The sequence below is a fragment of the Saccoglossus kowalevskii genome, chromosome 11 (assembly GCF_978046115.1).
Source record: "Saccoglossus kowalevskii chromosome 11, keSacKowa6.1, whole genome shotgun sequence".
Lineage (NCBI taxonomy): Eukaryota > Metazoa > Hemichordata > Enteropneusta > Harrimaniidae > Saccoglossus > Saccoglossus kowalevskii.
Window position 1 is genome coordinate 19,996,353 of NC_140651.1, and position 14,996 is coordinate 20,011,348.

At 37.1% G+C, this 14,996-nt stretch overlaps 1 protein-coding gene across 1 annotated transcript; it reads left to right on the forward strand.

Moving 5' to 3' along the window:
* Positions 1-1,640: 1,640 nt before the first annotated feature.
* LOC100376079 (monocarboxylate transporter 13-like) lies at positions 1,641-8,213 on the forward strand. Its single transcript, XM_085505465.1, has 6 exons — positions 1,641-1,768; positions 3,256-3,471; positions 4,148-4,291; positions 5,062-5,937; positions 6,591-7,114; positions 7,929-8,213. Exons 2-5 carry the CDS (start codon positions 3,273-3,275, stop codon positions 6,815-6,817), a joined length of 1,446 nt encoding a protein of 481 aa, XP_085361591.1. The 5' UTR covers positions 1,641-1,768; positions 3,256-3,272; the 3' UTR covers positions 6,818-7,114; positions 7,929-8,213.
* Positions 8,214-14,996: the final 6,783 nt, after the last annotated feature.

A 14,996-nucleotide genomic window follows, 5' to 3' on the forward strand; every position in this document is an offset into this window, starting at 1 on the left:
AATAGTGTGGAGTGAGGGCGCTATTTACTAATGAGAGGAATCTTTTAAACGAATTAAACAGATATATATATATGTATTTTACAATTTCTTTACATTCTCCAGTGCTTGTGTATTATTTTGTTTTTTTGTTATGTATAGTCATATGGGCCTGTGGCCTAAAAGACAATAAACATTATTATTATTATAATATTTAATATTGACTTTTGCAACTATATCCTCGGATGTGACATGAACTTTAGGTATGGTGTTGTTCCACAATATCCCTGGTGTTATGGTCGTTATTATGCCCATACCATGAAACGTGTTCAGCCCGTCAATGGTCCGGACATTATGATCAACATTATCAGCTACATGTTGTATAAAATGTCTGGGTGTGAAACCAGGAATGTCAGTTCTTTGGTGCAAGGTGGCACTACGTTCAAACTTCTGTACCTCTGCATATGATGAACAAAACCCATGATTGTGGAGCGAATCAATGAGAAATCGTGAGCCAAACTGGCGATGCATTTGAACAGCAAGTCCTATTTGTAGTAAAACTGACTGCATGATGGCCTGCCCTATGGATGCCACCTTAACATCAGCGTTTTTTCCAACAAACATATCTTGAAGTAAAACTTTCATGGTGGATGGAAGGTACTCAATTTCTTTTTCAGTGCGTTGCATTTCTTCAGTGTTTGGGTATAAATGACTAGTTGTGCTGGACGATTTTATATCATTTGATTAAGTCGTGCAGCCGTTTTAATCAACCGATTTTTTTTTTCGGATTCAGGGTCTTCATTCTTTGCCCGATAGTGGAAATCAGGTAAAATTGCTGATGCTGAGAATCTGGCTTGTACCCTGGAAATTACAAACGAGTCATTAAAATTCAAACAGTGCTTAGTTTCCTAGATGCTGGTGCTTAGAAATAAAGGAAAGATATTTTGTTATACCGATAGGTATCTGGTGAAACAAAAGATTGGTTGACTACCTGACAGGATTAAAATAATTGTAAAAAAATGCTGACATCAGCAAATTTCTGTTCTATAACTGGCGGATAGTTTCTTCAGTTTATCTAAATAAAAAGTGTATAGAAAACACTAGCAATATCTATATGAAATAATGTGTAGGCTGTAAGTAATATTAATTGCAAAATATAAATGTAAGAAAAATCTAAAATGTACCCGTGTAAAAAAAAATTGCCCATGTTATCAGTTCTCGGGTTTTTTTGGTAAATCTACAAAACATTCCCTATCTTTTGATACCGAAATTGTTAATGTACAATTTACTTCCCGGTTCGGCCTGTTTCAAGGCTAAATCCACTGGACTAAACGTCGACGTTGAGTTGTTAATTTTGCTAACTCCTTCAATGTCCCGATTAGTTGAATGGGAAAGCCAAAACGATTGCTTTGGGTCCGGTGAGTGTTTATCTAGTATGATTCGAATCCTTGGCGGCTTTTCATTCCTCATGTTTGCTACGCCGTAATATGAGACCACTTCACCGTTTTATTGCGTTTTTGTGTTTTTGCATCACGCCATGACCTAGTTTCAACCACATGGCAATGTTGCAACTGTGGCGTGACCCTTATTCTAATTTGTATATACGGAGCAAACGACCCCTATTGAAGGTCATGTATTTTGTGACGTCACCAATTCAATTCGTGTGTAGGTACGGCTTCAAAAATTGTACGTGCCGATTGTGTTTGTCGACATAGTTCGTTCCTGCTTAGTACAAACAACGACAGCATGTACCAACAATCATACACAACGACAGTTGGCATTACATAAATACGTAAGTATTTGGCTTTTTCATTGCAGTAGTATCTGGCGCACCAGTAACATCGACTACTGAAGTTTGAGGGGGAAATGCCATTCATGGACGGAAATGCATGTGCGTGTTCGTTCCCGATCGTTACGTTGTATCTCCTAACGGCAGTTACGATATCGTACGATTTTATGCGTACGTGTGTAGGTCACCCGACACTGTGTATGTGAGCTGCAAGGTCAAAGTTCGAGAGTTTCCGGAACAGACCAATCCTATTTGCCGGAATCCGGAATTCGGTCTGAAAGAATGCGGTGTTGTCAACTGGAGCACAACAACGATTATTATTCCTTACAGTTTGATACTTACTGTATACTTATCATTATCTGCACTGGAGTGAAGTGGCCTTCAGTGTGGTATGTAAATACGTTGAAACTAGCGAACGCTACCTCCATCAAACGCCGGAGAAGTTAATGAACCCTATTTTAAAATAAGCATGACCCTCCTTAATTTAGTCAATTTAATGAAAAATTGAAGAAAAAAAAACTGTTTCCCACAACACACACATATTTCGTTTTTAGTTTAAAAATAGTTTTTGCAAATGAGTTTTGTTTTTTGATATTTTCGCTAGACACTGTGTGTGTTATAACTATATAAGTCATATAAAGTACGTTTTTAGACAAATGTCATTTAAATATGTGCTGAAAAAACGCTCCCGCAGAGGTAAAATCAAGAGAGGGGGTCACGTGACATGTAAAGACTGACATGAAACGTTCAAATGTCACGACATGCCCAAGTGACTGCTGTGTAATGGAAATCAATTCGCAAATCAGTTGTTGAATAGTATGTCGACTAGTGTAGCACATGGCACCATAGTCATTCATATTATTACCGTTATATTTGAAGGAAATAAATAGGAAACAATTATTTATTTGGTTGCTCAAATAGATATAGTTATGTTAATTTAATGGACTTTATTGTTTCAAATACAAATCTTAAAATAACCTATATCATACCTAAATGACACGTTTAAATATACATAATTGTATATAGAAATATCAAGCAATTTTTAACGTTATAAACGATTACTACTAATTTGAATAAAAATTAATGACAGCCAGGGGGATATTCATTTAATATCTTGTTTCTTTTGATTCCTTAAATTGTGATTGTATACACCTGCTTTGCAGTAATTGACGGGCGTCGTAGGCATGTTGGTCTTGGCTGCTAAGAAACACAGACATAGCAAACTTCGTTCATTTTTGTCAACAGTAATTTGTGCGTCTAGGATTGCAGTTCTTTGAAGAGTGAATGAGAAAGGAAACCTATGAGTTCAACAAAATTTGACGAATTAATGAGCAGTTTACAATCTAGCATTCACATAAAAACTGTCAACAGTGATCGTAACAGTGGTAGCCCTAGTGACAATTCAACGCTTTGTATGACGGGGTGCATTTCCATGTTGTTTTCAACACATGAAAAAACTAACATGTTGTTTTTTCAACATATCCATCCAGCTTGAAATACCAATAATATGGCATCACAGCCCAACGCAGATGGTGGTTTGTATGCATGGATCATCGTGGCTGGAAGTCATGTGGTACAGGCCATATATATGGGAGATATTGCTGGTTCAAGCTTATTTTTCGTGATATTCACAGAGTATTTCCAAGAAGGCGGCGGAAGGACATTCGCAATAGTGAGTTTACAGACTTGTGTGCCCATACTGATAGGTAAGGTAGATATTTTAAGTTTTCGCAAAAGATACCATTATTTACTATCCCTAATAATGGTCAACTAGTTGCTCCATTGCGTCATTTTAACTGAGATAAACAGTGTTACAGGGACTAATTTGGATCAAATCCGATCCGAATGTATCATTTTGTCTTAAGATAAGTGATATCCCGTTCGGTATAATTATTTTGATGTTTTAATAACATGTCATATGCAGTTTTAAAGTCACTGTTGTTTGCCATCATAACATACATCATAACATGTAATCGGATACGGCGATTTGACAGTGGCGTTCTTTAATTTCACTTCTGATCTATTTTTTGAGCTGATGTGCGAAAAAGTGCGCTTATGATTGACGTTGACACGATATAGGTAGCATGGCAACTAGGGACCTAAAAACAGGTCTAAACAGGTTTTTGAACTTCGAGCATGAGGAGATGTGTACGAACATTTTCCAATATTCGAGACGACAGATGATGCTGTGTATCCGTCACACGTAAATAAACATTAAGTACGAAAGTGTAAATAATATTTGCACTCGAAAATCTCTAACATAGAACGTACCGTGTTAGGCGTGATAAGCAAAACTAAAATATAATGTCAAATTAATAATTTATTTTAATAATTTTGGGTGACGTATTTTTTAGTTTTACTACACAATTTTTATTTTCACAGCCCCACTTGTCGGTGTTTTAACTAAACGGTTCGGTTGCCGCCCATTAGTGATAGCTGGAGGGTTATTATCGATGGTTGCCAACCTCGTCACCTCGTTCGCAACTAGCTTGAAATGGATGTATTTCAGTTACGGCATTATCCAAGGTATTTGTACAATACACAATGACTACGTCATAAGTTAGAGGCGATGTCAAGCATTATAATACCATAAACAAACAAGTCATTCACTACTGAACCTTCGATCAGTGCCCCCTCCAACATTCTAATCAACTGACTTTTCACCAAAGAACTCAATATTCTATACTCGTGCGGGCAAGATGATAGGTTCTTGTAGCAGGTGAAGAAAAAAATCTCATAAAATAGCGAGTTTCCTCGGTCGTGTCGTTAAGCTCAAAAATAAACTAAATTCTCATCTTAATAGCGACAGAAAACTACAATTCTGTGTTTAAATACACCTAAACTACAACATTTTGCATTAACATACTTAATCAGACTTGTGAATGATGGTGTGTACTTTGCATTATGTATGTTATAAATATAGAAGTTTCTGTTGAATGATCGATGGAAGGCGATTTTAAACTCATTTTTGAATTTGTGCACTGTTAACTAGAAAATACCCATGATACTTCATTTTAAATTTTGCTAGTTTCTCTATTTTGGCACTATAATGCAAATATTTTTACTGTTGAATATCCGTGAACATATCCCCACTACTGCATTTGTACAGAACGGTTTTGGTTCAGTATGTTATTTTGGAGGTTTCAGCATGGAGCTTAATGTGTGTAGCCAGCTGACTTAACAGTGAATAACTTGTTTGTCTGTTCATGGCATTGTAAAGTTCGAAATTGTCTAAATCCACTAAACTAAAACTAGATAACAATTTTTATACGTTAACATGGAGTTATTTCTTTAAGGATTTGGACTTGGACTTCTCTATGCCCCAAGTATAGTAATTATTGGACAACATTTCACAAAACGTCATGCCCTGGCGAATGGGATAGTATTTGCAGGAGTTGGAGTTGGTATGATAACATTTCCACCATTATACGAGCTCCTAATAAGAAAATATGGATGGCGGGGCGCTCTTATCGTTATATCCGGGATTTATTTGAATGTAGCTGTGTGCGGACTACTGATGAGACCGCCTTACCCGTACAGGAAACAAGCTAGGAAATTGACAAATAATAGAAGATTGTCTGAAGAAGAAGTGAATAACAGTGTTGACGACAGTGCCTTGAATGATACCGGTGAACATGGCGTACCGACATCTGAACAACGATCTGTAGCCAGATATATCTGTTCATCTTTACACAACTCACCCGTTATTATGTTGTGGCGTCATAATTCTTGGTTGAGAGTAGTATGCGCTGCTGGATTACTGACAGGCGTTGGACATTATATTGCATTATTTCACATTGTGTCTAAAGCCGTGCACGAGGACATCCTCGGATTCGATGCCGCCTTGCTCCTCACCGTCTTTGGTGTTGCCAACATGATTGGACGAGTTGCACATGGTTGGTTCATCGATCTCGGTTACGTCTCCCCGATGGCGGTGTTCGCGGTAACACTCATTTTAGCTGGTGCCTTTTTATTGACGATGTCCTTGACCAATGGCATGTATGCAGTGTTCGCCTCGGTCTCGGCTGCATATGGCTTAAGTCTAGGTATAGCTGGTCCGCTTTACGCAGTAAGCTTAAAACTGTGTGTTGGTGTTCATGACTTACCGACTGCTATTGGTTGGTATGTTCTTTGCTCCGGCATCGGAAGTATGATTGGTCCGCCAGTTGCAGGTATATGATGATTTTAACATAATTACAATTAAAATCAATACGTTACCATATCGGTACATGGATCTCATTTAGTCTAATGACCCAGAATGCTCATGCGCATTTATGTTAGAGATGCGCTTCTAGGGCAATTGTAGGTCCGAAATTGATTCACCATGAGAGAGGTCACCACAGATAATGGCCGTCGAGATCGCGTTGAGAACGAGAATGCCACGAAGAGACTCACCCGTCATCGCGCCCACTGTTCCACATGCTACATACAGAAACAATGTGCGCGGGGAAAAACAAGTCACGTGACTCTCGCTCTAAGCGATACCTCGATGGTAATTTGCCTGGAAGGTCTATTTTCTTCATAGAAGTAAAATGATGGTTTAAGCGGGAAGCGAGGGTATTTGGTAGCGAATATAAGACCTCTCTGGAGAAAATTGACTTAGCATTCTGGGTCAAATTCAGGGGTCAGAATTCACCCACTGTCACAGTGTGGCGCGCTTTCTAGATTTCGTAATATAATCCCAAGGCTAAAAATGTACTCCATGGAACTTTGGCGCATGATAGATCCGATCGACAATTCTAGTATAGTTTAATATCCTTGGGGTAATACCGATCACTCAAACTAACTATGATATATAATGGTAGTATATAACTTTCCTCTGTAGGTTGGCTGTATGACGTAACCTCAAACTACAATATATCATTCATAATGGGCGGAGTAACGACGATTCTTGCTGGCTGTGTGGTTCTGGTGCAACTCAGATACCTGAGATATAAATCAAAAAGGCTACCCAGTGATTGCCAGTATGATCCAATCGCGTACAGCGATGGCGCCACAGAGGAACACAAGGCTGGTGTAGAAAAGCTTGCATGGATGGAGACTACGCTGTGATGGTTATGCGAATCATGTTTCAGTTTTCTGCAAGATGGGAGCAGTACATCGCTGATGTGTAGTATAATATGTATCAATTATATGTGCACAACTGGGGATTGACTTAACTTAGTGCCTACGTGAAATACGGAACTTCACACTAGAACGTACGAGATTTCGTAATATATATTTGGAATTACGGAATTGAGACTAGACACCAACATGTTTTCATTTCTTAATATTTTTTATTTCAATGTTTCATGCTGACAGCACCGCCCAATGTTGACGATTGTAATTGCGAAGCGAATTTCAGGTTCGGTAAGTTGTTTACAGAAATGTCATACGTTGAAAGTATTTAATATTGTGTGATAGGTATTTTTAATGTTTCGAAACCTTTCACTTAGGTAATCGGGATTCGATTGTTCTCCACGCTAGACTTACAAAAACACACACAAGCTCAGTTCATGTTGCATTCGATTCTCTGCTTGTCTCTCTCTTTCTCCCCGAGACAGCTTAAAATCACTTTTTATTACTTGTCAACCATTAGCCAATTACAATACAGTATAAGAGACTTTAAGGCCTTGACTTCAAACACACAGCCAATCACATGAAAGTTTTACACATCATAATACAATTGATTAATCGTCACTATATTAGGAAAACCACTATCATATTGTCAACGTCAGTTTATATTTATGGGTTTTAATAGTCTTGCAATAACATTCCACAAAGACACCGTATAAGTTTAAAATCGCAAACATCATTAGTTTTGGGTTACGACCAAAGTACCGCATGAGCTTGAAATTGCAAACTCATGAGATGTATCGGCTGGTCTCGACCAGTTCCGCCATCTGGCCTCATCATTGACCTTTATCAGTAATTTAACCTTTATCAGTAGATGTCATGGCAACCACTATTAAGCTGAAATATAAATCATGATATTTGTACGTACTATGTCTCAGTTGTGTATTTTTTTGAAAGATTTTCAATTTGTATAATTTGCAAAATGTAGTTGAAAGTCCTTTCAATTTCGGGGTAAGTAGGCTCTATATTAAATCTGACATGTTCTACTGACATATGTCGTCGTTTTATCATTTAATTTATCATTTATCAAGATATTATTGTCTTTCAGTAAATCCCATCATTTATTGCTGTTCGAATTCTGCTCTAGGTACACGATAACTAACCTCGTTATGTCGACTCGGGAGGCGCTGTCACAGGGAGGACGCAGATCTGCAGTGTCAAATGAACTTGCGAATACACTCATTTCACTCTAAGTTGCCCGACCTATATTTTCAGATATCAGAATATATACCTGCCATACAAAACAATGTCCTAAAATAGTCAAAACATTGTCACTTTATTTTGTACATTAGTTATTGGAACTTATGAACGTTGATAACTAAATGAATACATATGAAAATTTGTGCTTACAACTGGTTTTTAATCCGTGTCGAAAACGTGCGCAGAATGGTCGTTTTGTGCACGTTTTCGAGACGGCTTATCAGCTACCTCAAGTGCCAAATCCATGAAATAAACAACCAATGTCAATAGAGTAGCCTAGGTGTTAAAATGGATTAAGTACTGGCAAACCAACTTCTGTATAGGTATGTTTCTAAACGCTTGCTTTTTAGCTGATTTGGTCATCATGTTTGAACTCAGAAGCCCGCAAAACCTAGTATTACATGTGAGAACGAAACAAATCCGTCGAGATTTCACGCTTTCCCGTAAAAGGGATGCTGGATGTTTCCCTTTCTGGACTCCCTCCCCGCGTATACTAGTACTGGTACAACCATGGATTAGTACCTTCCATGGTACTACCAACTCTAACCATGTCCCCATTTGGTGACGCATGTCAATTATAAATGGGCATCAATACTCATTTCGCCCAATATTTCGCTTTTATAACATTTTATAACATATCACTTAATTTCCGACCGGAAACACGACCATGTTTTTATCCCTTTTTTTTCTCACTCGCTTATTAAAAACACTGACCGCTTGTTCAAACACTGAACACTGGCACACGAGTTGTCGAAATGGTTGCTTTAGTGCTAAAGTTTGAGGATTCAATGAGTATTAACCATTATTTAATTTCGAACGACACTTCCAAACCATCATACTTTGTTTTGTTCGCGAACGTACAGCGGGACTGTGTTCCGTTTGAATCCAGGGCAGAGAGCAGATACACCAGGAACATATTGATGCCACGGCCATGTACTTAGTATTTAAAATGCGAGCATGCAGACGGGCGATATTTCTGGGTTCGCGCGGTCGAAAAAATAAGCGAAAATTATTCAACAGGCGGTTGCAAAAGCGATTAAAAATGATAATCGAAAAGCAGAAGCGAGCAGGAGGTTGGATGAAATTAGTGCCGTACATTCAGGTCCTTTGTAAAAATACAATCGGCCAAGATCTATATCATTCTGAGGCACGCTAGAGACAGACAAAATGCAGTTTTAAATATTGACACCGTTCGTATTTTTTAAATGAGTCAAAAAATAAATAAATTGTATGCTGCTTAAGCGATGATGGATCGAAACAGACTCGTTTTGCAAGTTTTAACGGCTACGTTCTGCTGAAGATATAAGACTTCACTTTCGGAGTTATTACCGAAGATAATGTACAACAGCAAAAAACAACAACATTTGGTTATGTGAAATAGAGTAGCATTCATGTAGGTCCAATCAGTACTGTTGTATCGTCTATTTCGTCAACCGAACGTTACTACCCGGACCTGCTCGTCGATTATTATTGCAAATGTCATTTTTTTCCAGAATCAATTGGGTATAAGTACGTTATTTTAGAATGATTTTCATTTGGTTTCACCAAAGACAATTGTCTTTGGTTTCACTGATTTATCATATAGCATTACAAACAGGAAGTCCTCGGCATGGGTCAGAGTACTAGTATACCCCAGACCACTCGTTTTGATGAATGGTCTCGGTGTGGCTTGTGGGTAAGAATAGAAAATGAATTTCGGTGAGGTTGTGATTATTTGGATTTTTGAGAACGGATTTTTACTATTGAAATGAAATTATCACGTCTAGGGGTGAATTGTTAATAGGTGAAGTGATGTTAAAAACATAAGTAGTTCATCTTCTTGTGTACACCGCAACAACAAAGGTATATTTTCTAACACAGATCTCCAGTCAAGAGGGTGGCGTTTGGACGTAACCCCGGAGTTAAACCATAGACAATATAGTATGAAAGACAAGCGACTCCAGCAATTCTATTGTAGCAGGGTAGGCTGGAAAAAAGTTAAGCTGATTTAAACTAACCGTTAACATAAACTAAATATTTATTTCGATTTCTCGTTAAGGTAGAGATGCCTGACAGGTATTTTAATTAGTTAATTAGGCAACCAAGATGACCTCCCTTGTCCACAAAACTATATACAGCCAAAACAAAGTCAGCTTAGACATTCAGTTGTGAGACATGACAAAATAAACGGTGTCAGTGATAGATTTCGCGAATGAAAGAACAAAATAAACGCAATCAAAGGCGCCGACCACGCGCGTCAAGTTCGAAATATATAGAAATTACGAGAAATTTCGCCTGCATCTTTCACTCACGCAAACGCACACACATGCTATTTCCGTATATTGAATACGTTGGTAACGGAGGGGACAAGTTTAAATCATCTTTGTATTAACACAACTTGAAAGCAACAGTCTCACACTGAATATATGTTTATAAATTATCAAACTAAACAATCAATGAAGCGGACTGCGTAATTTCGTTGATGAGAGTCGCCTACGGTATTCCATGGGTATTCTAAATGGCCGTTGCTGATCACGAGTTCCCGTGTGTAGATGATTTGCTCGATGTTTTTTTTCCGATTTTGATGACGGTGGAAATGATAGTGAAGAAGATCCAAACGCAGTAGACACAGCAATTCATGTTAACAACTCTGTGTGTGTGATTCAGAGCCCGGGCATCAACATCGAAAATAGCAAAGATTTGCGTTTTCTTGATCGTCACGTAAAAAGAAACCCTTTGAAACGCTAGCAAAAAAAACGAAAATAGTGAAAATAAAACAATAAAGACAATCGTGCCTCATTTATTCACAAGTATTCGAGTTATTTTGTTGAAATTATTAATAAAAACAGGGTATAACGTAGGTAGACGTGCATTCAGGCTGCAAGACTGGACGTGTAGTCAAGATGGCGACAGACGTGAAAACGGAAAACGGAATGAAAGTCTATTAAAAAAATGCGAGACAGACAACAAAAAACAAGCTTAGTCAGTGAAAATAACAAAATTTGACGATTCGTGCATCATGGAAACAATAATATTCGTGTTTTTTGTCGAATACGGGGTACAAACGTACACATGCATTCCGTTTGAAAGAGTGTGAATAAGTAGTCAAAATGACGACAGACATGAAAACGGACGGATTGAAAGTTAATTTCAAAATAAGTGCAAGACAGAGAACAACAAAAAACGAGCACAGTCGGTGGAAAATAACATAATAAGAAGATTCATGCATCATAAAAATTAAAATATTCGAGTATTTTGTCGAAAACGGGGTACAACCTTAGACATGAATTCCGGTTGAAAGAGTGTGAGCTATTGTCAAGATGGTGACAGACGAGAGAACATACGGATTCAAAGTCTGTTTGAAAACAAAATGCGTTGCAGAGAAAAATAAAAAACGAGCATAGTTGGTAAACAATAACATAATAAGATTCATGCACCATGAAAACAAAAATATTCAAATATTTTGTCGAAAATGGGGTACAGACTGAATATAACATGTACGGAAACATTACTGCCGTCTGAAACTAACTTTTAATTTTATTCAATTAATTAGTGACATCGCATGGAAGTAAATATGACGTCATTGTTTACTTGCTCATCATAATATTCCAGCCCTGCTTACGTTGGGCATACGGCGTTTGACATTGGTGTTACTATACTACTATACTGTCTATGGTTAAACAGGGCCCAAATTGACAGGGAGTAAAACACGGAAGTGGAAGAGCTGTCCATGCATTGACCAATCACACAAGAGCTCACAAACACCAACGAAATATTTGTTGTTGTACTTAACAAATGGGTTTGGCACTAAAAACAATGGAACGTTTATAGGCTTAACGTTGGATTTAGATCGTGTTATAATCCAAATCCCCTACTAAGACTTGTAAGCACCAATTTTCATATGTAAATAAAGAAGATAGCATTATGTTTACTTTGAGTATGTTTTACTTCAATTCAGAGTGCTTTGTTGCATTCTTTGCACATGGTTGGCCCCACAATTCTGGTTCTCCATGCAGGGAGGCGATTACTGAAGCGGGCACTTCCTGATATGATTCAAGTTCATCCGTTATTGGTATTATTAAAGCAAGCCCAAAATATAATTACTTAAATATACGACCATACGAAATGAATTAATAATGTTAAGAAATAGCACTGCACGAAATAACTTTAATCCATATGAATACTTGCAGCTGTATTTTAGTAGAATACACACATATTCACTACAATCCATGTGAATACAGGCTAGCTTAATACAGGCTGAATAGAGCCATGGGTATTCATAAGTATAAGCACTCATTCAATACAGCGTGAATATAGTTGAATACAGGAAGTATTCACCTAGAATACTTCCTGTATTAGCCTGGATAGAAAGTGAATTCATGTAAGTCCAACAAAGTAGTATACAGCATGTATTCATGGTTACTCAACATGTGTTCATGTGAATAGCGCCATCAGGGTTCATTTGTAGAAATGATCATGGCATGGGATTGAAGTTGAATATTTGATCCAATTTTGAAGTCATAATCATTCTATTTCCTTAAATTTAATGCATGTTCCCATAACTGTGTTCAATATATCCGCAGATAATAGCTAGACATGCACTCCATTTTATTTAGAACAATATGCTAATTGCAAGAAAAGGGATTGAATTTCTACAATGGACATACCATATTTGCTCTATTAGAATTGCACCTCCAAAAGAAATATATATATATATACAAGTGCAAACTGATAGATTTGTATAATTTAAAGAGCCAAACTTCAGTATGATCTACAAGTCACTCTCTATTTACGACACGCATGTGCTACTAATATAGCAAATATGGTACATGTAAAACAATTTAAAGAACCCTTTCTGAAAGATTTCACATCTGTGGTTCCCAATCTCATAAACTGTGAAAAATTATTCTTACAGGTTTCAAAACATGAAATTATGGTATGGAAATTTATTTCAAAGGCGTTATAAAAATATAATATGGAATACAGTTTACTTGCCTGACTTGCAAATGGGGATTAAAATATGCAATATCCATATGCAAGTATGGATTAAAGGGACAATGGATTAAATTTGTAAACAGTTCGCACTCATTAATATACGGCTGGGCAAACTATTTAGTGGAGTACAAATAATCAATATAACAAAGTAGTTCAGTACAAAAACATTTTTTATTTCTCTATAAAAATAATAATATAAATGGTGTTATATTACTACAATGAAATGCGCAACACTAATAACATTAAGATAAATTTTAAAAATGGCAAAGTGCAGCTCCAGTAATTTTCCTGGTTAAAATGGGACAAATACAAACAAACTGTTTCAGGCAACATTTTATTTTTAGTGAGCTATATTCTATTGTAATTGATAAAATGCAGATATATATGGACAATGATTCTCTGATTACCATGTTATATTTCAGCATTAAAATCTAAAATTTCACAGCTGATGAACTTTGAAAAAAATCCATACCGTGTATGAAGCGCATCTCCAATAGAAGCACATATATTCTATCTATCTGGTTAAAAAAAATTGCTAGTGATAAACAGGCAAACATGGAATAACAACATTAACCTTCTCACCAGAAGAACGATAATATGGAAACCTTACTTTATAATGTGTGAGTACACAAAGACCTTGAATTCTCTGGATAGGAATAAATGCTGCCCCACTCGCACTCCCAATCTCTGTTCCCCAAACTCCTACATGGCATCAATATAAACCAGGGTTGTGGCCTTTATTTTGCCTGTATAAACCAAGGTTGTGGCCTTTATTTTGCCTGTATAAACCAGGGTTGTGGCCTTTATTTTGTCTGTATAAACCAGGGTTGTGGCCTTTATTTTGCCTGTATAAACCAGGGTTGTGGCCTTTATTTTGCCTGTATAAACCAGGGTTGTGGCCTTTATTTTGCCTGTATAAACCAGGGTTGTGGCCTTTATTTTGCCTGTATAAACCAGGGTTGTGGCCTTTATTTTGCCTGTATAAACCAGGATTGTGTTCTTTATTTTGTCTGTATAAACCAGGGTTGTGGCCTTTATTTTGCCTGTATAAACCAGGGTTGTGGCCTTTATTTTGCCTGTATAAACCAGGGTTGTGGCCTTTATTTTGCCTGTATAAACCAGGGTTGTGTTCTTTATTTTGTCTGTATAAACCAGGGTTGTGTCCTTTATTTTGCCTGTATAAACCAGGGTTGTGGCCTTTATTTTGCCTGTATAAACCAGGGTTGTGGCCTTTATTTTGCCTGTATAAACCAGGGTTGTGTTCTTAATTTTGTCTGTATAAACCAGGGTTGTGGCCTTTATTTTGCCTGTATAAACCAGGGTTGTGTTCTTAATTTTGTCTGTATAAACCAGGGTTGTGGCCTTTATTTTGTCTGTATAAACCAGGGTTGTGGTCTTTATTTAAAGAAATAAAGCGATTGCAAAGTTGATAAATTGATTGGTAATTTGAACTAAGGATTTTTATTTTATAAATTAATCGTGGAAAGTTCCGGTCAGCAATTAAATCCCTCGTTAACGAGTTTCAAACCGTCGAATTATCGTCAGAACCATGTAGAGGTCATAGGTCAAATAGTCGGCCATGATGGCACGAATCAGTTGAAAAGATCGCACAAAGTTGGGAAAGCGATGGGAAAGTTAGTAGATATAGTTGCAAAATTGACCTCAGTGGTTGACCTACTGTGCCCACAATAAAACCTTAGAAAAATTAATCAACAATTTAGTAAAAGCAACATACCTGTTAACAGACTTTAATACGAGATCGCCGTATAATAAAACACCGTACAAAGTCGTGTAAAGTAATTGTAAAGTTGGCATATTTAATTGCAAATGTTCACTTACTGGTTGTTCAATTTACCCCTGCAGTTAATAGTTGGAAAATTAATCAAAAGTCAAGTAAAACAAACTCAAAATCTTATATTTGACGGCCATATGATCTCAATGT

Coding starts and splice junctions, on each gene's coding strand:
- LOC100376079 (XM_085505465.1), top strand. CDS start 3,273: ATGGCATCACAGCCCAACGCAGATGGTGGTTTGTATGCATGGATCATC. Junction 4,292..5,061: donor CAGTTACGGCATTATCCAAG/GTATTTGTACAA, acceptor TATTTCTTTAAG/GATTTGGACTTGGACTTCTC. Junction 5,938..6,590: donor GATTGGTCCGCCAGTTGCAG/GTATATGATGAT, acceptor TTTCCTCTGTAG/GTTGGCTGTATGACGTAACC.